The 24,329-nt window shown below is 36.2% G+C and overlaps 1 protein-coding gene and 1 pseudogene across 1 annotated transcript; one reads left to right on the top strand and one right to left on the bottom strand.

Annotated features, from left to right (window-relative positions):
- The first annotated feature begins 4,074 nt into the window (after positions 1 to 4,074).
- LOC131837851 (olfactory receptor 6C3-like) lies at positions 4,075 to 5,013 on the top strand. The gene has a single exon (XM_059183517.1). It carries the CDS (start codon positions 4,075 to 4,077, stop codon positions 5,011 to 5,013), a length of 939 nt encoding a protein of 312 aa, XP_059039500.1.
- A 3,037-nt stretch (positions 5,014 to 8,050) lies between these two features.
- On the bottom strand, positions 8,051 to 22,488 carry LOC131839734 (large ribosomal subunit protein uL1-like; annotated as a pseudogene).
- Positions 22,489 to 24,329: the final 1,841 nt, after the last annotated feature.

The raw sequence follows: 24,329 nt of genomic DNA, 5'->3' as shown, positions 1-24,329 counted from the left end.
AATAAAATGTGTATTTTAGACATTTTATATGACAAAGGAATAATTAATTGAATATTTTCTAATGCATTTGGTGGTCATTTTCTTCTTTTATTTTACATTAGGCCTTTTGACAACTATGCAAAATCAATTTATTTGATGTGTTTTCACTTTTCATGAAGTTATTGAGAACAAGTCTTTTAAGGTTTGCATTGGAACTTTCTAATGGTAGGAACTCCTCTAATGCAAACCCTTATTTTTTTTCACACACAAAAAAATTCTTATAACTATATGGGCTGCACCTAGTAATTTATGAGGTCCAACATCATATGCCAATCATTACACTTCTGAGATTAAAAATTCAAATTATAGACTAGTATCTCAATTAAATAATGGTAATCAGTAAATAGGAGACCAACCAATATCTTGTGGAGTGGCTGACCTCCACAAGAGCATGATAATATATCACTGAAAATGATTAGTAATACATACTGGAAGTATCAAGTAATATGGTGCCAGTGCAGGTTTTAGAGAAAGTCTTAAAAGAGTTGGATCCCTTAACAATTTGATTTAACAAATTTTATCTTTTGATTTAGAACATGTTATAGCAAACCATTATTTGTAATTAAAATTCATGCTCCATTCTGAGGAGAGTGAAACCTGGTAGCTTGAACGATGTTTCATTAGCCTAAAACATAGTCACTCATCAACCTCAGAATACATGGTGGTAATTGACACATTATTAAAAAGCAGATGCCTACTAGCTTGTGGATAGGAGGGTAACAGATGTAATCAGTCTTCATTAAAAGTAAATTATTCTGAGGCCTAGAGAAAAGCTAGACAGCTATTAGAAATCAGGAGTAAAGCAGTAAGGGTAGAAAGTTAGAGAGTGAGAGGGTGATCAAGGAGGAAAGAGAGACAATCCAGTATCCAGGAGTTCGAGAAAAGATATGGAGAAGAAACATGTCTAATAGGATATTTCATGAAGTACAGTGCTTTGTGAGATAGAAATTCATTCCCTTTCCCTATGAGTCACTAAAGATTGTGTTGCTCACAAACACACAAATGGTGGACACCAGACACTTTAACTTCTTTCTGCCTCACTCTTTCTTTACCTGAATAATAATAGCACTGACCTCAGACGGTTTTGTATTATCTGCCTGTTTGAAAAAATGAGATAATTTTATGGTCAGTGCCTAGTAATCAGTAAAAGCTCTGAATAAAATATAAAAAGAATTGCTATTTGGATACAAAACTAAAGGCAAAGGAATAGAATTTTCACAAGTAGAAAATTAGTTTCACCATCTCCACTGAAATATCTTGAATAAATATTTTCAATGCCTATTTTAATATGTAGCAATTATAAATTCAACACATCTCAGCATCTATGTATTGTCTCTGTTGAGCAGAGAGCCTGATGTGAAGCTTGATCCCAGAACCCTGAGATCATTACCTGAGCTGAAGGCAGAGGCCCAAGCCACTAAGCCACCAAGGGACCCCTATATTTCTATACTGTATTAACCTTCTAGGAATAAAAATGACATCCCTCATTGAAGGAATTGTGGATTAAACAAGTTCAAAATATCCAATGCCAGCTTTTCAGATATTTATTTTATTGATTCATAATATTCTCAATATGAGAAGATGTCATACACACAAATATAAATAACTGTTTAATGTAAGTAAATAGCACAGTGAAGAAAGTCGTCAAAAGGCAATAAAAGCCACATTAGGGAGGGGCCTGGGAGTGGCTTCCCTAAATTCAAAGGATCAATATAGGTATAAACCTTCTTGTCAGTCTTTAAAAGGTTGTCCATTTCAGAAGACAATCAGTCATACTGGAAATCCACAGCAGTGTTTTCCACAATTTCATCCTGATAAATAATTCTTCTCTAGGTTGCCAAAATTCAAAAGGTATCAGCACACTAATTCTACTGAAGACAAGTCCGGTTTCTGGAAGAAAAATGTGGATTTCTTATGCAATCACAGGAGAGTGAAATTCTACACTTGATCTTAGCCAAAAGGCCGAGAAGCAATGGAAGTGTGAAATTCTAAATCTAGCTTTCCCATACTTAGGATCTCGCCGTTTGTATATTTGTCTATTTACCTGAATCATTTTACTTTTTGTACTTCTTAATCAATATTTATAAAACTGATTCACCTCTGTGTTTAATGATTCTTCTCCTTGGCACTCTATTTACTTAAGGAATTCCCCGGGGTCAACAAAAAGACACAGATAAAATAAGTCCAGTTCCATTTGTATGTCAGACATAGAGAAGAACATTCCATATGTTTCTCAAAACAGTGTTTGCAGGAAAATATAGCAGTCCATTAACTTGAGGAAAATATTACTTGGGTTTTATAGATTATAATCACAGAATTACAAAATATTGGTTTTAAATGTTTACATGAATAGAAAGAAAAATGATGGGATAAATAAGTGTCTTGTAGTATATGAAAAGAGGCAAATGGGAAAGCACTAGTCAACCGACATGTAACTGAATTGAATGTGGAGTTTGAGAGAGAGATGAAAAGCAAGAATGAGTTGAATTATAATAAAATGTTGTCAGCATTTTATAGTATCAGGAATGAAAGATACTGTGATTCAAAGAGAATTATAATTCCTGAAAAGAACCATGAAAAAGTTAAATCAACACACTTGTTTTGAGAGCACAGTAGAAACAAAATATTTCGCTAATTACCAGCTCTGAAATTGTGTAAATATTTAAGCAAATCAGTTATGAAAATTTGAGACTAGGTCATCAAGAAGAATCAAGAAGTAAGTAAATTTTTTATTCTTCAATATAATATATGGAATCTTCATTTTACTTAAATGTTTTAAAATCATGTTTGCATATATGTTTGTGGATTTACAACCATTATAATATTAAAAATTAAATAATTGCTAGGGCACCTGGATGGCTCAGTGAGTTAAAGCCTCTGCCTTCGGCTCAGGTCATGATCCCAGGGTCCTGCGATTGAGCCCCACATTGGGCTCTCTGCTCAGCGGAGAGCCTGCTTCCCCCTCTCTCTGCCTGCCTCTCTGCCTACTTGTGATCTCTGTCTGTCACATAAATGAATAAAATCTTTAAAAAAAATTAAATACTTGCTTACTACTAAGAGACTATTAATGAAATCCTAAAGCAGAAACAGAAGTAAGTATTGGATTTTTCATTTTTTTCTAATTTAAAAATGTACTCTGTCACAAAAACGAGATTATTTTTAAAACTGGAAAGAATATCTGCTTCCCATTTTATTTATTTTGACCATCCACTTGTTCATTTTCCATAACGGTATTGTAAACAAAAAAAAAGAAAAAAAAAGGATTATGCATTGAATGATTTCAAATACTCTAGGCAACTAATTTACTAATAGAAGTTTACCTTCTTATTCTTCTGACTTTTTATCAATAAAGAAAAGAAAAAAGAAAAAAGATAAGAGTGTGATAGCATCAACCAAACCCTTAAGAAAATAATTTATGAGAGAATGCCAACACAACATTCCCATGGATAAACATGCACATTCTACAGTGAGATGATTACTATGGTGACTAATTGTGTAACCTTGTGAAAGTTCCCTAAACAATGTAGGTCTCCAAATATAAAATGTGGAGGTGGGCCTAAGTAACCTGTGTGAGATTTAAAACCCTATATTTAGATTATCCAAATGCAGACTAGTTTTTATAATATTGAGGAAAAGAAAAATGTCAATTAGAGTATTTTAATGTTTTTTTAAAAAAAGGAGCTAAATATTTTCAAGAATAATTAGAATCTTAATATTTAAAAAAAAAACATTAGAATAAATACCTTCTGCTTAAATGTTAGCACAAGATTTTTTTTATCCATGGCCCCTGACAGCGCATTTTCAACAAAAAGAAATCAGTATTTAACTTCAAATAATATGTATTACTTGAATGTGAGGTCCAGTAGAAATTGGAAAGTTGCTGAAGGAAAACATTTGTTTTTGGGTTTCATAGATAATTCATCACTGTGGATATTTTTAAGATTCTGTACTCTAACCTCAATCTTGTTTTAAATTTTTATGTCCTATAGGGGAACATACAGTTTCCGCTCTAAAGGGGGGAAGAAAGGATCAGCAATGAAAAACCGCACAGTACCCACAGAATTCATTCTTCTAGGGCTATCAGATGACCCAGAGCTTCAGATTATGATTTTTCTCTTCTTAATTATCACATATATATTAAGCGTTACTGGTAATTTGACCATCATCACTCTCACCTTGACTGACTCCCATCTGCAGACCCCCATGTATTTCTTCCTCAGGAACTTCTCTGTATTAGAAATATCCTTTACAACTGTTTGTATTCCTAGATTTCTGGGCACAATTATCACCAGAGACAAGACGATTTCATACAATAATTGTACAGCTCAGTTGTTTTTCTTCATCTTCATGGGTATAACTGAATTTTACCTTTTAACTGCTATGTCTTATGACCGCTATGTTGCCATCTGTAAACCCTTGCATTATACAACCATCATGAACAAAAGAATCTGCATTTTACTTGTCTTTTGTGCTTGGTTGACAGCATTTTTAAATATCTTCCCACTAGTTATTCTCTTTCTCCAGTTAGATTACTGTGGTTCCAATGTCATTGATCACTTTGCTTGTGATTATTTTCCCCTCTTGCAATTATCTTGCTCAGACACATGGCTCTTAGAAGTGATCGGTTTTTACTCTGCCATAGTGATTCTGCTTTTCACTTTGGCACTAATAATTTTGTCCTACATGTTCATCATTAGAACAATTCTGAAACTACCCTCTGCCAGTCAGAGAAAAAAGGCATTTTCTACATGTTCCTCACACATGATTGTCATTTCCATCTCTTATGGAAGCTGCATATTCATGTATGCCAACCCTTCTGCAAAAGAAAAGGCATCATTGACCAAAGGAGTGGCTATTCTGAATACTTCTGTTGCTCCTATGATGAATCCATTTATATATACCCTCAGGAACCAGCAAGTAAAGCAAGCCTTTAAGGATACTATCCAAAAGGTTATGATTTTCTCCAGTAAATGAAAGTGTAAGGAGCATTAAAAGGATGACGTTCTTGTAAATACTATTATTCATACTTACTCAAAACTCCATTTCCTCTACTAGAGTTATGTATTATCCCCTTTTTTCCACTCCCATATTAAAGCTCCTAATCATTGAACTCAATACATTTGATGAACTGAATATTGTTTCAGAATTTTCTGTAAATTCAAGTGTTTTTTTTTCAATGCAATAAAACATCTGGGTTAATGCTTATGATTCTGAATGATGATGGTTTGCCTTTGAAGAGACATTGGGCATTTAGTTTGATGGAAAGAGTGTCAGGATTGATGTGGATTTCTGAACTTCTCATTCTTACCCAGTAATAGATAATGTTATTAGAAAACTTTGATTCTCTTTGTCATGTCCATGAAATCAAGTAAACACAATCATCAGAGGACTGGGAATAAAATATAAATATCTACTTTAAAATATTAAAAGATTAGAGACTCACACGTATTAAAAAATATTTACACTGTTTATCATTATTAAGATGCTAATGAGGAGGAAGAGAAAGGAGGTAGAAGGGGGTGGAAGATAACATAAAAATTTTCAGCAATTCCTACCTTCTAGAGCTATTGATTTCTTTGTATTGACTCATTTAATCCTGCCAACAACTTTATGGGGTGTTATTCATTACTAATCTCTTTTAGTCAGAAGTATTTTTCCTTAGGCAGATCAAATGCCTCCAAACATTAAAAAATAGGTGAAGAACAGACAATGTAAAAATAAACCAAACGTATAAAATGGATGAAACTATGATAAACCACTGGAAGTTCACCTTTCTGGAGAATCGAGCTTTATTTGTAGCATCTAGAGCTGACTTTAGGGTTTTCGGAAGTACGGAAGAGAAATAACATCTACTGATAATATTCTACACGCACTACTCTGTATTAAGCAAATCACTTGCAGTATTTATTTTACAAAACTTCTTAGAAAGCGAACATTATTGCTTCTGATTTATAGGTGAATGAACATGATGAAATTGAGGTAGAAAGTTCAATGTACAGAGACTGAAGCTTTCAGAACTGGCATTTCAGTCACTTTCCTTTCACCTCAAAACCCAGACTAGTTGGGTTACTTTCATCTTCACCCTGACTTTCACTTGTAGTAAATTATGAATAAAAGCTCATGTTCAATATTAGGATTGTTACATTAAAGGACTTTGTAATGTTTAATGAACTCATTCAGGCTTTTCTTACTTATGGCAAGCTTTGGGGATTCAGTGATGAGAAGGAGGTTTCTTGCTCTAACTTATCTCAGATTCTAGTGGGGGAGAGAAACTACATGAAATTAAAATTTAATTTGATCAATGCAGTAACTTAAGCATGAGAAGCCTATTGGTCAGGTAATGTTATCATTGTCAAAGAAAATGTCAGTTTTCCTGCCTTAGCACAATTAGTGTCAGTTTCACTATAATTGCTAATGGTTGATTTTTTTTCACCCTAAAGTCACATGCATAACAAAAATCTTGTCTGCTTTGGGTGTTATCTCAATTTTCACCTTTATTTTATTTCTTGGCCATTATCACATATGTTTAAAAAACAATGTCACACTATTTCCTCAGTAAGAATTAAAATAAATACATATATTTATTATTTATTTGACAGAGAGCATCACAGTGAGAGAGGGAACACAAGCAGGGGTAGTGGAAGAGGAAGAAGCAGGCTTCCCGCCAAGCAGGGAGCCTAATGTGGGGCTCAATCCCAGGACCCTGGAAACATGATCTGGGTTGAAGGCAGACACTTAACTACTGAGCCAACCATGTGTCCCAGTAAGAATGGTTTTTGGGAATAGGATTATGATAGTCTCCAAGACTCTCCAGCAAGCCTCCCTTTATCCTCAAACTACATTGTCGATCCTACATTCATCTTACATTCCATTTAACCTGCTACCAAACCATATCTATTACTGTCTCAGATCTATTTTGAAGGAATTTATATCAAAAACCACAGTCAAGATTTCTAAGACTTTTTCAAGCATTTATCAATGTACATTAGGAAACACAGATATGTTTGACAAATTAAGCCCATGCACAAACTATGTAAACTAAGAGAAAAACCAATAACAATATTTAATACCTACTATATGTATATTAACAGCTTATTATTAACAGCAGATTAAGAAACTCACATATATAATTTATTTTTCCTTCTTTTTTTCTTACCTATTGTACTTTTTAATGCTTTATAGGAACAAATGATCAAAAGGTTTTTTTCAGCTCTCCACATTCTGTATCTTATTTGCCTTTGCTGTTTCATTATATGAAAAAAATGCATTTTTTTCATATAATGTATTATTTGATTCAGGGGTACAGGTCTGTGAATCATCAGTCTAACACAATTCACAGCACTCACCATAGCATATACCCTCCCCAATGTCCACCACCCAGACACCCTACGCCAGCAATCCTCAGTTTGTTTCCTGAGATTAAGGGTCTCCTACAATTTCTTCCTAATTCTTATGGTGAAAATCATTCAGATGTTATTTCTGAAAAGACTTTCAAAGCAACTACATTGCAGGCATGCACTAGCCATATGGATTATTAGAATAGACCATCACCACCTTATAAGACTTTGAGCAACAGATAAAAAGGTAGACATTTAGGTATGGAATTATTAATCTTTTATAAAAACATATACTCAGGCCATATGAATATAAAGTATAGGACTGCTCACAGCATTTGCAATAATGCAGTAAGAATTCCAAGTAAAAGTAAAAAATATTAATAAATGAATATCCTGGGCAAAGAGAATAATGATTGCAAATGACAGTTGTTAAAGTGAGCGAAGTGAATGGGAATAGTGTGGATAGAAAGAGAAAACTGAAAGGAGTCATTACTTCTCTTTTATGCTTTCCATGAGAAGCTGATTTTATTGACTCAATTCATTATGCACAGAAAAAAAATTGTGCTATAAAACCAATACTAGTGTTCCTCATATGGATATTACATTTTTTCTTTTTTTTTTTTTTTTTTTAATGTTAGCACTAGGGTTTATAGAGGTGTGCCTTAGTACAGGTGCTAGGGCTTGTCCATGATGCTTTTGATGTATAAAGCCCAGACCTCCTGTCAATTCTTCTTGAGCAACAACACCTGGAAGTTGACAGCTAAGTGGATGTTGCACACATGCTCATCATCTGTCATCTTCATGTGGCCAACAGCCAAGGCCAGACATAGCAACTTCTTCATCTGGAATTGGAATGTGAACTTTACTTCATTCACTTTGGGCCCCATGTTCTCTTTGTGGGTTGAGAATGGAAGGGAAATTGCCAGCTTTATTCAGGCCTAGACCCAAAACTTGTGGAATCTGCTTGATCAGAGATTCTGAAGCCAAAAAGGCATCACACTTCTTGGTCATATTCTTGACTAATTTTTTATTCCTGTTGAGTCTCTTCAGTGTCTCAGTGTCCATTTGGGGAATATCCACAATCATGGAGTCATCACAGTGCTGCTGGTCCCCCAAAACTTGGGGCAGGGAGTGGAATTGAGCCCAAATGTCCTGAGAAGCGTTTGTCCTTCTGTGGGTTGTAGTTCTTCAAGCTGATCTGCAGCTCCACAATCTTCAGAAACTTCCCACACCACCAGTACAGGGTGTCACTTGGAGACTTTGCTGCTCATGGTGACTCATGACATAATAACCAGATGAAAAGAGCAACATTATATGTTTTAAACTCTGTTTAACATTTTACCTACCCCCCACAAGATATTAACAATCCCTTTAAATGAATATGCTTTTGTCTCCTTTTAAAGAATAAGACAGATATTCATAGGGAACAAATAATGTATATATGGCCAATAGGCATCTGAACACTGATTCAGATCAATGCTGTGCCCCCCAAAGAAGCCATTATACAAATTTCTGGGGGAGGTTAGAAATCTTGCAACATGAACATATACCAAAAAATCTTAGAATGTCAGAATAGGTTGCTAGTTTTTCCATGAAAGCCCTTCCTTCACAAGAATACTAAATAAGCTCATCTAAAATGCCAGATTTGCCTTATGGAGATTTCTCCCCAAAATAACATATTTTAAGAAATTAAAAATTCGGAAGACAACTACTCTTTCGGAATTAAACTTAATCCCTAAATTTAGATGCAGAAAATTGCTTTCACTAAAGAAGCTTAGTATCCCAAACTCTTCCACTGGTAATCTCACATGTAACATATGCCTGTATGATAATATCATCTCTCATTGGCAAGAGTTTCTGTCATTTTTGGATTGAGCACTGAGTTATCCACAACAACAACAACCACAGCCATAAGGATAGAATATGGGATTAACAACTGATTCTCTCACTGATAGATAATACTTAGTTGTTCTCCATAAGTCTGATTTGAGTCACAGTAAGTCTTTGTATACTTAAATAATAAGATCTCTTAGGTGTTCATCATGCCCTGTACCACTCTGTCTGATAGATCTCCAACACTAAATTCCTCAAATTCGCACTGCGGTCTTTGCTCCATCTATAAAATTGGCTTTGTATTGCTGTAATTTATAGTCAAATAGGATTACATGAGTTTTGTGATACAGTATGCTTATCAATATGATTAGAAGTTTTCACCATATACTGGAATGTCATCTTTTTCGATGCTAGATTTTCACAGATTATGAACACTTTGCTAGAAAATGGGATACTTTGTTCATTATTGCCTACCAAAGGGCTTTCCGTAGTGCCGTCACTTACTAAAATATTTGTTAAATTAATCAACAAAAGGATGGAGATCTCAAAAAGCCTATTCCTATCTAAATTGTTGATATCTTCTGCTTGAAATTATTATTGCTCTCCTCTGATACCTTCTTTGAATAATTTTCTGTGACTGGGTTTTCTAGGATGGGAACTGATTTTAACCTCTCAAGCCATAAGAACTGTCCAGTCAGCAAGACTCCACAAGAGTATCTCCAAGACAATAATGAATTTCAATTTATTGCCTGCCTGCTGCTAGTAACTCACATTTCCCATATCTCCCTTGTATAAGTCTGGGAGGACTTTGGCACTTTGGACACAGTCTTTGAGATGCTAGTCCACTGTCTTCCTGGTGTTAGTGTAACTGAAATAAATTCCTTTTTTGTTTCACCACCATGCATTCCTTTGCCTTTGCGTTTTGTCAGCAGTGAGTGATGAAACCTGGTCTCTTTGGAACACCAGAGCAAGGGGCACTTACTCCCCCTGCATCCTGGCTACAGTAGAAACTAAATATAAGTCTTAAATAATGAATATAAATTAAATATTAGAGATGTCTTCTCAGACCATTGCAGTGAACAGAAGACGAGTGGGGTGGAGGGTATGTTCCTTGCATTAGATATGAGAAAAGGAATCTGAGATTTCTAAAATAATGTAGAATTCTCGCTCTTTGCTGTAAGAAGAAAATTACACAAACAGCTGTCACTAGCATCTTTGTATTCTCCAAAACTAAGCTTTCCCAACACATAATAAACATCTAAAAAGTAATTATTGAATGAATAAATAGTAAGGATTCTAATCATGGTCAGGTGTTCTATGTCACCGTTCAGTGGGAAGATACAAAACATAAAGGCAAGCCTGACATGTGTCTTTAATACTTTCTTTCAGGAATATATGTTTGCTTTAATAGGGTAAATCTATGCTTTATACAAGTAATCTCAATTATGCACAATGGTATATGTGAATAATATTAAGCCACACAATTTATATGAAATACATAAATGAAGACATTTTTAAAACTGCTACAATTTAGTAAGAGTTTCATACATTTTTGTTCATTACAACATAAATAATTGGTGACTAATAGGACCACATGATGGTTTTGTGTTCTTATCTAAATATCTTCTTTTTTTTTAATTTTTTATTTTTTATAAACATATATTTTTATCCCCAGGGGTACAGGTCTGTGAATCACCAGGTTTACACACTTCACAGCACTCAACAAAGCACATACCCTCCCCAATGTCCATAATCCCACCACCTTCTCCCAAATCCCCTCCCCCCAGCAACCCTCAGTTTGTTTTGTGAGATTAAGAGTCACTTATGGTTTGTCTCCCTCCCAATTCCATCTTGTTTCATTGATTCTTCTTCCACCCACTTAAGCCCCCATGTTGCATCACCAATTCCTCATATCAGGGAGATCATATGATAGTTGTCTTTCTCTGCTTGACTTATTTCGCTAAGCATGTACGCTCTAGTTCCATCCATGGTGTCGCAAATGGTAAGATTTCATTTCTTTTGATGGCTGCATAGTATTCCATTGTGTATATATACCACCTCTTATTTATCCATTCATCTGTTGATGGACATCTAGGTTCTTTCCATAGTTTGGCTATTGTGGACATTGCTGCTATAAACATTAGGGTACACGTGCCCCTTTGGATCACAACGTTTGTATCTTTAGGGTAAATACCCAGTAGTGCTATTGCTGGGTCATAGGACAGTTCTATTTTCAACATTTTGAGGAACCTCCATGCTGTTTTCCTGAGTGGCTGCACCAGCTTGCATTCCCACCAACAGTGGAGGAGGGTTCCCCTTTCTCCGCATCCTCGCCAGCATCTGTCATTTCCTGACTTGTTGATTTTAGCCATTCTGACTGGTGTGAGGTGATACCTCATTGTGGTTTTGATTTGTATTTCCCTGATGCCCAGTGATATGGAGCACTTTTTCATGTGTCTGTTGGCCATCTGGATATCTTCTTTGCAGAAATGTCTGTTCATGTCCTCTGCCCATTTCTTGATTGGATTATTTGTTCTTTGGGTGTTGAGTTTGCTTTATAGATTTTGGACACTAGTCCTTTATCTGATATGTCGTTTGCAAATATCTTCTCCCATTCTGTCAGTTGTCTTTTGATTTTATTAACTGTTTCCTTTGCTGTGCTTATCTAAATATCTTCTAATGATTATTTTAATACGGTCAATATCAGCACACCATGTAATCATTCCTGTACAAAATTTTAAACACTTTATTTCATGTGTCTTAATAGTGAGCACATCTACTTTATGCTTCAGTTTTGCCCAATGTGAATTTTATAGAGTGAAAGTTAGCATCCAGCATATTAAGGCAGAAGCCCAAAAAATGCATATCTTATGACCACAAAAAGGACAGATGATGGAAAGTGGAATAATTCCCTGCCAGAAATTTTGTAGGTAAATAATTTTATTAAGTTCATTAACATATAAAATTAATTGTCTAATTAGGAGTAAATACTATTCCTTTTGAAAACTCTGAAACCTCTGAAGGATATAGAGAACAAATGAGACATTACACACTTGGACAGGTGTCTGGACAGTTAAGCATTTATTAAAATGATCTTAAATGACAGTGTCAGTCCCAGAGTGGAAAGACCCTTTCCCAAATAACCAGTGCAGGTCCTACCACACCATGAAATTTTAAAAGGCAGCAGGCCTGGCTCATATATAGGCCAATGAACACTGTGCTACTCCAGGCAAGAAAGTGACCCAGAGACAGTATCAATTCAGCAAACTGAAAAATGTCAGTGATGCAACAGGAATAATTATTTGCTCCTCTGAAAGGGCTTCTATGGGAGAAGCAAGCATGGACCCTCTTCTCCGGGGAAAAGGAGTGGGTTGGTGCCATTTTCCTCTTGTGTCCCTTAGCATAAACCAACTTCAGTAAGCAGCACAGTACCGACACTGGAATCCTAACATGCTTAAGCCCAGTCCTCTCCTGCTGTGATCTACTAGTACTACTTTTCAAGTGTGCCTTAGGACAAGTTTAGTGGGCCCCCAGGCCAGCACAAACCCCTGCACACAGCACACCTACTGACTAGAATTCTGCAAAGCTTCAGCTCTAGTGGAAATAGCCTCAGGTCTCTTTTAGCAAGCATACCAGAAGACACTTGGTTAAAACTCAACCACACTCTGGCAAAGGTCCAAACACTCCCCACTGGATGCAAGGAGAAACACTGCAGAGGACTGACCTGAGGAAAAGAGCTGCCATAACATAGGAGCAGAGTCCACACAGCACACAACCAGAGACACATCCTGGAGCACTGGACATGGACATTATATGAACTCTTCTCCATAAATCTGTTAATATCAGGAGCAGGAAACATAACAAGCTTTCATAACACACAGAAAAAGAGACATAGACAAAAAGCCAAGATGAAGGAATTCATCTCAAAGTAAAGAACAAGAAAAGGTCATGGCCAGGGATCAAACTGAAACAGATATAAGTAATATGCCTGATCCAGAATTTAAAGCAATAATCATAAAGATATTATTGTGCTTAAGAAAAGCATACAAGACTTCAGGGAGGCCACTACCACAGAGATAGAAGAGCTAAAAATTAGTCAGCCCTAAATGAAAAACGAAAAAAACTAAGATGTGAAACCCATTGGACGTAATGACTGCAAGGATGGAAGAAGCAGAGAAATGAATAACGGATATATAATTATGGAAAATAATGAAGCTGCACAAGAGGTAAAGAAAAATTTAGATCATGAAATCGCGAACTCACTGATACCATCAAAGGTAATAACATTCATATCATAGGAGTCCCAGAAGAAGAAAAGAGGGAAAAGGGGCAGAAGGTTTATTTGAGGAAATTATAGCTGAAAATTTCCCTAATCTGGGAGAAGAAACAAACTTCCAAATTCAGGAGGCTCAGAGAATTGTCATTAAAATCAACAAAGGAAGGCCAACACCAAGACACACTGTAGTCAAATTTGTAAAATATAGCGATAAAAAAAAAAATCTTGAAAGTAGTAAAACAAAAGAAGTCCATAACCTACAAAGACCAATAAGTTTAGTAGCAGATCTCTCCACAGAAACTTGGCAGGCAAGATGAAAGTGGCATGTATATGAAAGTACCTGATGTGGAAAATCTGCAGCCAAGAATATTCAATCCAACAAGACTGTCATTCAGAATAGGAGAGTTAAAGAGTTTCCCAGACAAACAAAAATTAAAGGAGTTCATGGTGACTAAGCCAGCTCTTAAGGAAATATTAAAGGGGACTCTTTGACTGGAAAAGAAAGACCAGAAGTGACAAAAAACTAGAAAGGAATGGAGAAAATCTTCAGAAACAAAGAGTTTACAGGTAATAAAATGGCACTAAATTCATATCTATCAATAATTACTCTGAATGTAAATGGACTAAATGCTCTAATCAAAAGACTTAGAGTGTCCGAATGGATTAAAAAAAAAAAAATCTATATGCTGCCTACAAGAGACTCATTTGAGACCTAAAGACACCGGCAGATTGAAAGTGAGGGGATGGAGTAACATTTATCATGGAAACAGATGTAAAGAGAAAGCCAGAGTAACCATAATGATAGCAGATAAACTAGCCAAACTTATATCAGATAAATCAAAGACTATAACAAGACACAAAGAAGGACCCTATATCATAATAAAGGTGTCTATCCAAGAAGCTCAAACAATTATAAATATTTATGCCCCGAACTTGGGAGAACCCAAATATATAAAAAAAAATTCTTCACAAACATAAAGAAATTCCTTGATAATAATACAATAATAGTAGGGGACTTTAATACCGCAGATGGTCTCAGCAAGAAATCAAAAAGGAAACAATGGCTTTGAATGACACACTGGATCAGGTGGAGTTAACAGATATGTTCAGAACATTCCATCCTAAAGGAACAGAAGATACATTCTTTTCAATTGCACATGGACATTCTTCAGAATAGATCACATACTGGGTCACAATTGGGCCTCAACAAGCACAAAAATACTGAGATAATACCTCGCATATCGACCAACCAGAGCACTATAAAACTTGAAGTCACCCACAAAAACAAATTTGGAAAGACTGCAAATGAATGGAGACTAAAGAACACCCTACTAAAGAATGAATGGGTCAACCAGGAAATTAGAGAGGAAATATGTATATATATGCATATATATATGGAAACAAATGAAAATGATAACACACTAGCCCAAAACCCTTGGGAAAAAGAAAAAGTGGTTCTAAGAGGAAAGTATACACCAGTCCAGGCCTACTCTATGATGCAAGAAAAAACTCAAATAAGCAATCTAAATTTATACTTTAAAAATCTAGAAAAAGAACAACAAATGAGCCTTATGCCAGTAGAAGAAAGGAAATAATAAGGATTAGAGCAGAAAAAAATGATATAGAACCAAAAAAAAAATCAATAAAATATATCAATGATGCCAGGAGCTCGTTCTTTGAAAAAAAATTAGTAAAACTGATTGGGAGCAAGGTGGCAGAAGAGTAGGAGGCCTAAATTTCCTCTGGTCCCTGGAATTCAGCTATATAGCTTTCAAACCACTCTGAACATCTACAAACTCAACAGTAGGTCAAGGAAAAGAATAGCAGCAATCCTATGAACAGAAAAGCAGTCACTTCCTGGAAGGTAGGATGTGCAGAGAAGTGAATCTGAGGCAATTTGCAAACACCAAGCCAGCAGAGAACAAAATCAGAACTTATAGAATCCTACTCCCCTGAGGGATGTCACTCCAGTGGCTAAGCGGTTGGGGGGTGGGGATCAAGGGGGGGTATGGAACCTCACTGGGACAGTGTGGTCTCAAGAACCTTAGGGTCACAGAAAAACTGGGGATGCCTGAGTGTGACAGAGATCCAAAGTATCATAGTGGGGAAGCTGGCTGCAAAGACAGAGCTGAGAAGTGGGCTGTAAGCTTTGGGTTACCCTAAACCATAATCTGTAGCACAGTAGGGCCACTATTCTTCAAGGAGGGATCCAGCAAACAACAGACCCAAGGAGTCTCCCCTTCCTCCCTGGTGAGGAAGGGCATGGAAGCTCATGGTAGGTATCTGCTGTGTTTTGAAACTCCAAGCAGGGCCATGTGCCAGAGATACAAAAACTTGGTCACAGGCCAAGTAAGCATGGAGTGTGGCCAGAGACCAGGGAGACAGCAGTGATTGACTGCTTTTCTCTGAGGGCTCACTGAAGAGTGTGGCCCTGATTTCTCAGCTCCTCTGGGGCCAGAGATTGGGAGGTCACCATTTTCATTCTCAACCTCCAAAGATGCATTGAAAGCTCTCAAGGAACAAAAACTCCCAAGACCAAACCAGAGCAGAAGACTAAACCTGGACCCTGGCAAGGGAGGTACAATTCTGCCTGAGGCAAACACATTTGTGAATCATTGCAACAGGCCCTTCCCCAAGAAGATCAGAAAGAATATCCAGCCAAGACCAAGTTTACCAATCAATGAGAACTCCAAAACTCCAGTGCTAGAGAAATACAGCACATAAAATTCATGGCCTTTGTCCTATGATTCCTTTTTTTTTTTTTTTTAACAAATATTATACAATTCTACTTATAGAAGAAACTAGAATAGCCAAATTGATACAGAGAGAAAGTAGAACAGTGATAGCAAACTCTGCTGGGGAGCAGAGAAGAATGCAGAGTTATTTTTTAATGGGTACAGTGTTTCAGTTTTGGATGATGAAAAAGTTCTAGAGATGGATAGTGATGATCATTGCACAACAATGTGAATGTACTTAATGGCATAAACTGTACACCTGAAAATTTTTCCATGTTTCTTTAGTCTTTCAAAGTTAATTTCTTTAATTTTCATTTTTTCTTTTTCTTTTCTTTAATTTTTTTTTCTATTTCTTTTGAATTTTTCTTCTTTCCTATTTCAACCAACATCTTATCTTATCAATTCCTTTTTTTTTTAAAGATTTTATTTATTTATTTGAGAGAGAGAAACAGTGAGAGAGCATGAGCAAGGAGAAAGTCAGAGGGAGAAGCAGACTCTCTGTGGAGCTGGAAGCCCGATGCGGGACTCGATCCTGGGACTCCGGGATCATGACCTGAGCAGAAGGCAGTCGTCCAACCAACTGAGCCACCCAGGGGTCCCTTATCAATTCCTTTTTTAAAGTCTTTTTAATTTTCATTTTTACATAGTCTATCCCTTCATTGTATTTAACCTTATTTTTTGTATATATATGTTTTTCTTTCTTTAAAATTTTGGGAGGCAATTTCTTCTAATAGACCAAACTGAACCCAAAATCTAGTTGTGTGCCTCTGTTCTTTCACCAATCTGATCATACTCTATTCCTTCTCCTTTCTTTTTCTTCTGACTTGTTCAGTGTATATTTTTCTGGGGTTGTTGTTACTCTCTTAGCAGTTTGTTCTCTTGTTCTCATTCATCTATTCTTCTTTGGACAAAATGACAAAATGGAAAAACTCACCTCAAAAAAAAAAAAAAAAAAAAAAGAACCGGAGGCAGTATCGATTGCCAGGGACCTAATCAATATGGACATGATTAAGATGTCAGAACGGATGTGAAGATACTAACTGAGCTTTAAAAAAGCTTAGAAAATTCTGGATAATCCCTTTCTGGAGAAATAGAAGAACTAAAATCTAATCAAGTCAAAATCAAAAAGGCTACTAATGACATGCAATCATAAATGGAGTCTCTAACTGCTAGGAAAAATGAGGCAAAGAGAGAATGAGTGGTATAGAAGACCAAATAATGGAAAATAAAGAAGCTGAGAAAAAGAGAGATAAACAACTACTGGATCTTGAGGGGATAAAGAGATAAGTAATATCATCAGATGAAACAATATTAGAATAATTGGGATCCCAGAAGAAGAAGAAAGAAAGAGAGGGACAGAAGGTATATTGGAGCAAATTATAGCAGAGAAACTCAATAATCTGGGGAAGGAAACAAGCATCAAAATCCAGGAGACACAGAGTTCTCCTCTTAAAATCAATAAAAATATGTTCATACCCCATCATCTAATAGTAAAACTTACAAGTGTCAGAAACAAAGAGGAAATCCTGAAAGCAGCTCAGGACAAGAAATCTATAACATGCAATGGTAGAAACACTAGATTGACAGCAGACTGATCCACAGAGACCTGGCAGGCCAGAATGACTGGCATGATATATTCAGAGCACTAAATGAGAAAAAGATGCAGCCAAGAGTACTATATCCAGCTAGGTTGTCACTGAAAATAGAAGAAGAGATTAAAAGTTCCCAGGACAGATATAAACTAAATGAATTTGCAAACACCAAACCAGCCATACAGGAAATATTGAAAAGGGTTCTCTAAGCAAAAAGAGATTCTAAAAGTAACATAAATCAGAAAGGAACAGACAATATACAATAACAGTCACCTTACAGGCAATAAAATGGCACCAAATTCATATCCTTCAATAGTTATTAAGTGTGAATGGGCTAAAGGCCCCAATTAAAGACACAGGGTATCAGATTGGATAAAAAAAATAAGACCCATCAAAATGCTGTCTGCAAGAGACTCACTTTAGACCCAAGGACAACTGTAGATTTAAACTGAGGAGGTGGAAAAAAATTTACCATTTTAATAGACATCAAAAAAAGCCGGGGGGGGGGGGATGCCTGGATGGCTCAGTGGGTTAAAGCCTCTGCCTTTGGCTCAGGTCATGATTGGGTCCTGGGATCGAGCCCCACATCAGACTCTCTGTTCAACAGGGAGCCAGCTTCCCCTCTCTCTCTTCACCTGCCTCTCTGCCTACTTGTGATCTCTGTCTGTCAAATAAGTAAATAAAATCTTAAAAAGAAAGAAAGAAAGCCAGGGTGGCAATCCTTATATCAAACAAATCAGATTTTAAACCAAAGACTATGATAAGAAGTGAGGAAGGACACTATTTCATGTATAAAGGGTCTATCAAAGAATACCTAACAATTTTAAATATCTGTGCCCCTAACATGGGAGCAGAAAATTATACAAGCTAATTGATACCAAAATCAAAGAAGCACATCAGCCATAATACAATAATAGAGGAGATTTTACCAACCCCTCCACTGAAATGGACAAATTACCTAAACAAAAAATTAACAAGGAGATAAAGGCTTTAAATGACACACTGGGCTAGATGGACTTCTAGATATATTCAGACCATTCCATCCGAAAGCAAAAGAATACATTCTTCTCTAGTGCACATGGAACATACTCCAGAATAGATCATATCCTGGGTCACGAATCAGCTCTCAATCAGTACCAAAAGGTAAAGATCATTCCCTGCATATTTTCAGACCACAATGCTTTGAAACTAGAACTCAACCACAAGAGGAGAGTTGGAAAGAACTCAAATTAATGGAGGATAAAGAGTTGGGGTCCATTATCAAAGGAAGGATACTGAGATAAAGTGAAAGTTATGCAAAGCCTTATTCTATGCCAAGCATTAGAAGTCAGGCTGACTGGCCAGGGCCACCTCCGAAGAGAGAGACCTCCTCCCGATCTCACAGGCCTGTTTTATAGGGCATAACTGCGACCCAAGGTATGTGGCTTCTATTGTTAAGGTGTTTACTCCCAGAATTGATACCCGGAGCCATACAAGGAACTACTGGGGCATTTATTCCTGGAATGAAGTCCGTGGATGTAAACAACAATATGTCTACCTAGGCAATATGGAGTTGCTCTGGCTAAGCAGGCCCTAATAGTTAAACAGGTTTTAACATTAGATTGGCCCTAACACATCCTCTTGAATGGATCAACCAGGAAATTAAAGAAGAATTAAAGAAATTCATAGAAACAAATGAAAAGGAAAACAGAAATGTTCAAAATATTTGGGTCGCAACAAAGATGGTGCTAAGAGGAAAGTATATAGCAAAACAAGCCTTTCTCAAGAAATAAGAAAAGAGGTGTGCTTGGGTGGCTTAGTAGTTAAGCATCTGCCTTTGGCTCAAGTCATGATCCCAGGGTCCTGGGATTGAGCCACACATTGGGCTCCCTGCTTCAAGGGAAGCCTGATTCTCCCACTCCTTTTCCCATTCCCCCACTTATGTTCCCTCTCTCGCTGTGTCTCTCTCTGCCAAATAAATAAATAAAATCTTTTAAAAAAGAAAGAAAGAAAAAGAGAGTAAGAAAAGAAAGAAAAAAATAGAAAGAAAAAAGGAAAAGTCTCAAATTCACAGCCTAACCCAAACCTAAAGGAGAAAGAACAGCAAAGAAATCCTAAACCCAGCAGGAGACGAGAAATAATAAAGATACGAGCAGAAATCAATGAAATAGAAACCAAAAGAACAGTAGAACAGATCAACGAAACTAGGAGCTGGTTCTTGAAAAGAATTAATGAAGTTAATAAACTCTTGGCCAGACTTCTGAAAAAGAGAGAGGACTCAGATAAATAAAATCATGAATGAAAGAGGAGAGATCACAACCAACACCAAAGAAATACAAACAATTATAAGAACATATTATGAACAACTAAACGCCAGCAAATTTGACAATCTGGAAGAAATGAATGCATTCCTAAAGACATATAAACTACCACAACTGAACCAGGAAAAAAAAAAAATAGAAAACCTGAACAGACCCCAAACCAGTAAGGAGATTGAAGCAGTCACCAAAAATCTCCCAACAAACAAGAGTCCAGGGCCACACGTTTGCCCAGGGGAATTCTACCAAACATTTAAGAAAAATTAATACTTATTCTCCTGAAATTGTTCCAAAAAATATAAATGGAAGGAAAACTTCCAAACTCATTTTATGAGGTCAGCATTACCTTGATCTCAAAACCAGAAAAAGACCCCAATCAAAAAGGAGAATTTCAGACCAGTATCCCTGATGAACATGGATGTAAAAATTCTCACCAAAATGCAAGCCAGTAGGATCCAACAGTACATGAAAAGGATTATTCACCACAAAGAAATGGGAATTATTCCTAGGCTGCAAGATTGGCTTAACATCTGCAAAGCAATTAATGTGATACAATACATTAATAAAAGAAAGAACAAGAAACAAACGATACTCTCAATAGATGTAGAAAAAGCATGTGGCATCAATTCTTGATCAAAACTCTTCACAGTATAAGGTACATACATCAATATCATCAAAGCCATCTATGAAGAACCCAGAGAGAATATCATTCTCAATGGGGGAAAACTGAGAGCTTTTCCCCTAAGGTCAGAAACATGGCAGGGATGTCCACTATCACCACTGTTATTCAACATTGTACTAGAAGTCCTAGCCTCAGCAATCAGACAACAAAAAGAAATAAAAAGCGTCCAATTCAGCAAAGATGTCAAACCCTCACTCTTTGCAGATGATATGATACTTTATGTGGAAAACTCAAAAGACTCCACCCCAAAACTGCTAGAACTGGAATTCAGTAAAATGTTAGGATATAAAATCAATGCACAGAAATCAGGTGAATTTCTATATACCAACAACAAGACAGAAGAAAGAGAAATTAAGAAGTCAATTCCATTTATAAGGGCACCCAAAGCCATAAGATGCCTAGGAATAATTCAACCAATGAGGCAAAAAACCCATACTCAGAAAACTCTAGAATATTCATGAAAGGAATTGAGGAGGACATAGGGAAATGGAAAAACATTCCATGCTCATGGATTGAAAGAACAAATATTGTGAAAAAGTCAAAGCTGCCTAGAGCAATCTACACATTTAAAGCAATCCCTATGAAAATACCATCAATTTTTTCAAAGAAATGGAACAAATAATCCTAAAACTTGTTTGGAACCACAAAAGTCCCCAAATAGCCAGAGGAATGTTGGAAAACAAAACCAGAGTTGGCAGCATCACAATTCTGGACTTCAAGCTCTATTAAAAAGATGTGATCATCAAGACAGTATGGTACTGGCACAAAAACAAACACATTGATCAATGGAACAGAATAGAGATAGAGCCCATAAATGAACCTTCCACTCTATGGTCAATTAATCTTTGACAAAGCAGAAAAGAATATCCAATGGAAAGAAGACAATCTCTTTAACAAATGATGTTGGGAAAATTTGAGAGACAGATGCAGAAGAATGAAACTGGACCATTTCTTTATCCCACACACAAAAATGGACTCAAAATGGATGAAAGACCTCAGTGTGAGACAGGACTCCATCAAAATCCTTGAGGAGAATACAGAGAGCAACCTTTTCAACTTCAACCACAACAACTTTTTCCTAGAAACATCACCAAAGGCAAGGGAGGCAAGGGTAAAAGTTAACTCATGGAACTTCTTCAAGATAGAAAACTTTTGCATAACAAAGGAAACAGTCAACAAATCCAAAAGACAACTGACAGAATGGGAGAAGATATTTGCAAATGACATATCACATAGAAGGCTAGTATCCAAAATCTATAAAGAACTTATCAAACAACACCAAATAATAAATTTTAATCCAATCAAGAAATGGGCAGAAGATATGAAAAGATATTTCTGCAAAGAACACACCCAAATGGCCAACAGACACATGAAAAAGTGCTCCACATCACTCAGCATCAGGGAAATACAAATCAAAACCTCAAGGAGATATTACCTCACCCCAGTCAGAATGTCTAAAATTAACATGTTAGGAAACTACAGATGTTGGTGAGGATGCAAAGAAAGGGGAACCCTCCTACATGTTGGTGGGAATGCAAGTTGGTGCAGCCACTCTGGGAAAAAGTATGGAGGTTCCTCAAAAAGTTGAAAATAGAGCTATCCTACAACCCAGCAATTACATTACTGTGTATTTACCACAAAGATACAGAGGTAGTGATCTGAAGGGGCACATGCACCTGAGTGTTTACAGCAGCCATGTCGACAATAGCCAAACTATTCAAAGAGCCTAGATGTCCATCAACAGTTGAATGGATAAAGAAGAGATAGTGTGTGTGTGTGTGTATATATATATATATATATATATAACAGAATATTATGCAAGTATCAAAAAATGAACTCTTGCCATTTGCAATGATATGGATGGAACTAGAGGGTATTATGCTAAGTGAAATAAGTCAATCAGAGAAAGACCATTATCATATGATCTCACTGATATGAAAATTTGAGAAACAAGACAATGAATCATAGGGGAAGGGAAAGATGAAACCAGAGAGGGAGGCAAACCATAAGAGACTCAATCTCAGGAAATGAACTGAGGGTTGGAGTGGAGGTGGGTGGGAGGGACGGGGCAGCTGTGTGATGGACATTGGAGAAGGTATGTCCTATGGTGAGTACTATGAATTGTGTAAGACTAATGAAACAGAGACATGTACCCCTGAAACAAATAATGCATTATATGTTAATTTAAAATTTTAAAAACATAAATAGGAGCTCCTGGGTGGCTCAGTCATTAAGCATCTGCCTTCTGTTCAGGTCATGATCCCAGGGTCTTGGGTTCGAGCCCCACATCAGACTCCCTGTTCAGTGGAAGCTTGTTTCTCCCTTTCCCACCCTCCCTGCTTGTATTTCCTCTCTTGCTATGTCTTTCTGCATCAAACAAATAAAAACTTTAAAAATAAATTAATTAAATAAAAGTTTAAAAATTTAAATATCAATAAAACTGACAAACCTTTGGCCAGACTCATTCAAAACAAAAAAAGGACTAAAAAAATCATAAATGAAAGAGGAGAAATAACTATCAACACCACAGAAATACAAAGAATTTTAAGAGAATATTATGAAAGAGTATATACCAACAAATTGGACAGCCTGGAAGAAATAAATAAATTCCTAGAAATATATAAATTATCAAAAGCCAAATAGGAAGATAACAGAAAACTTGAACAGAGTGATAACCAGCAGAGAAATGAAATCAATAATCAATAATCTCCCAACATACAAGAGTCCTGGTCCAGATGGCTTCCCATGTGAACTCTACTAAACATTCAAAGAATAGTTAATACCTATACGTCTCAAACTAGTCCCAGAAATAGAAATTGAAGGAAAACTTCCAAATTCATTCTTTGAGGCCAGTATTACCCTTATACCAAAACCAGACAAAGATTCCATTAAGAAAGAGAACTATAGGCCAATATCCCTGATGAAAATAGATGTGAAAACTCTCAACAAAACACGAGTAAATTGAAAAACAGTTACTAATAGAATCATTCAACATAATCAAGTGGTATTTATTCTTGAGCTGCCAGGGTGGTTCAATATCCATAAATTGATCATTGTGATACAACATATTAATAAAATAAAGGATAAGAACCATATGATCCTTTCAATAGATGCAGAAAAAGAATCTGACAAATACAACATCCATTCATATAAAAACTCTCAACAAAGTTGGGAGAGAGGAAGCGAACATCAACATACTAAAGGCCATATATGAAAACCCCAAATTATATATCATCCTCAATGGGGAAAAAACTGAGCATTTTTTCTCTATGGCCAAAAGCAAGAACCAGGATGTCCACTGTCACCACTATTACTTAAAATATAAGCAGAAGTGATAACCTCAGCTATCAGACAACAAAGAGAGGTAAAAGACATCTAAATTGGTAAACAAGTCAAACTTTCACTATATGTAGATGATAGGATACTCTATATAGAAAACCCAAAAGACTCCAGCAAATAATTGCTAGAACTGACAAATGAATTCAGTAACATTGCAGGATACAAAGCCAATGTACAGAAATCTGTTGCATTTCTATAT

The sequence above is a fragment of the Mustela lutreola genome, chromosome 8, assembly GCF_030435805.1.
Source record: "Mustela lutreola isolate mMusLut2 chromosome 8, mMusLut2.pri, whole genome shotgun sequence".
In the NCBI taxonomy this organism is placed as follows: domain Eukaryota; kingdom Metazoa; phylum Chordata; class Mammalia; order Carnivora; family Mustelidae; genus Mustela; species Mustela lutreola.
This window is presented reverse-complemented; position numbering and strand designations above follow the sequence as displayed.

What these genes read in the sequence shown, in the direction of transcription:
- LOC131837851 (XM_059183517.1), top strand. Translation starts at nt 4,075, where the DNA reads ATGAAAAACCGCACAGTACCCACAGAATTCATTCTTCTAGGGCTATCA.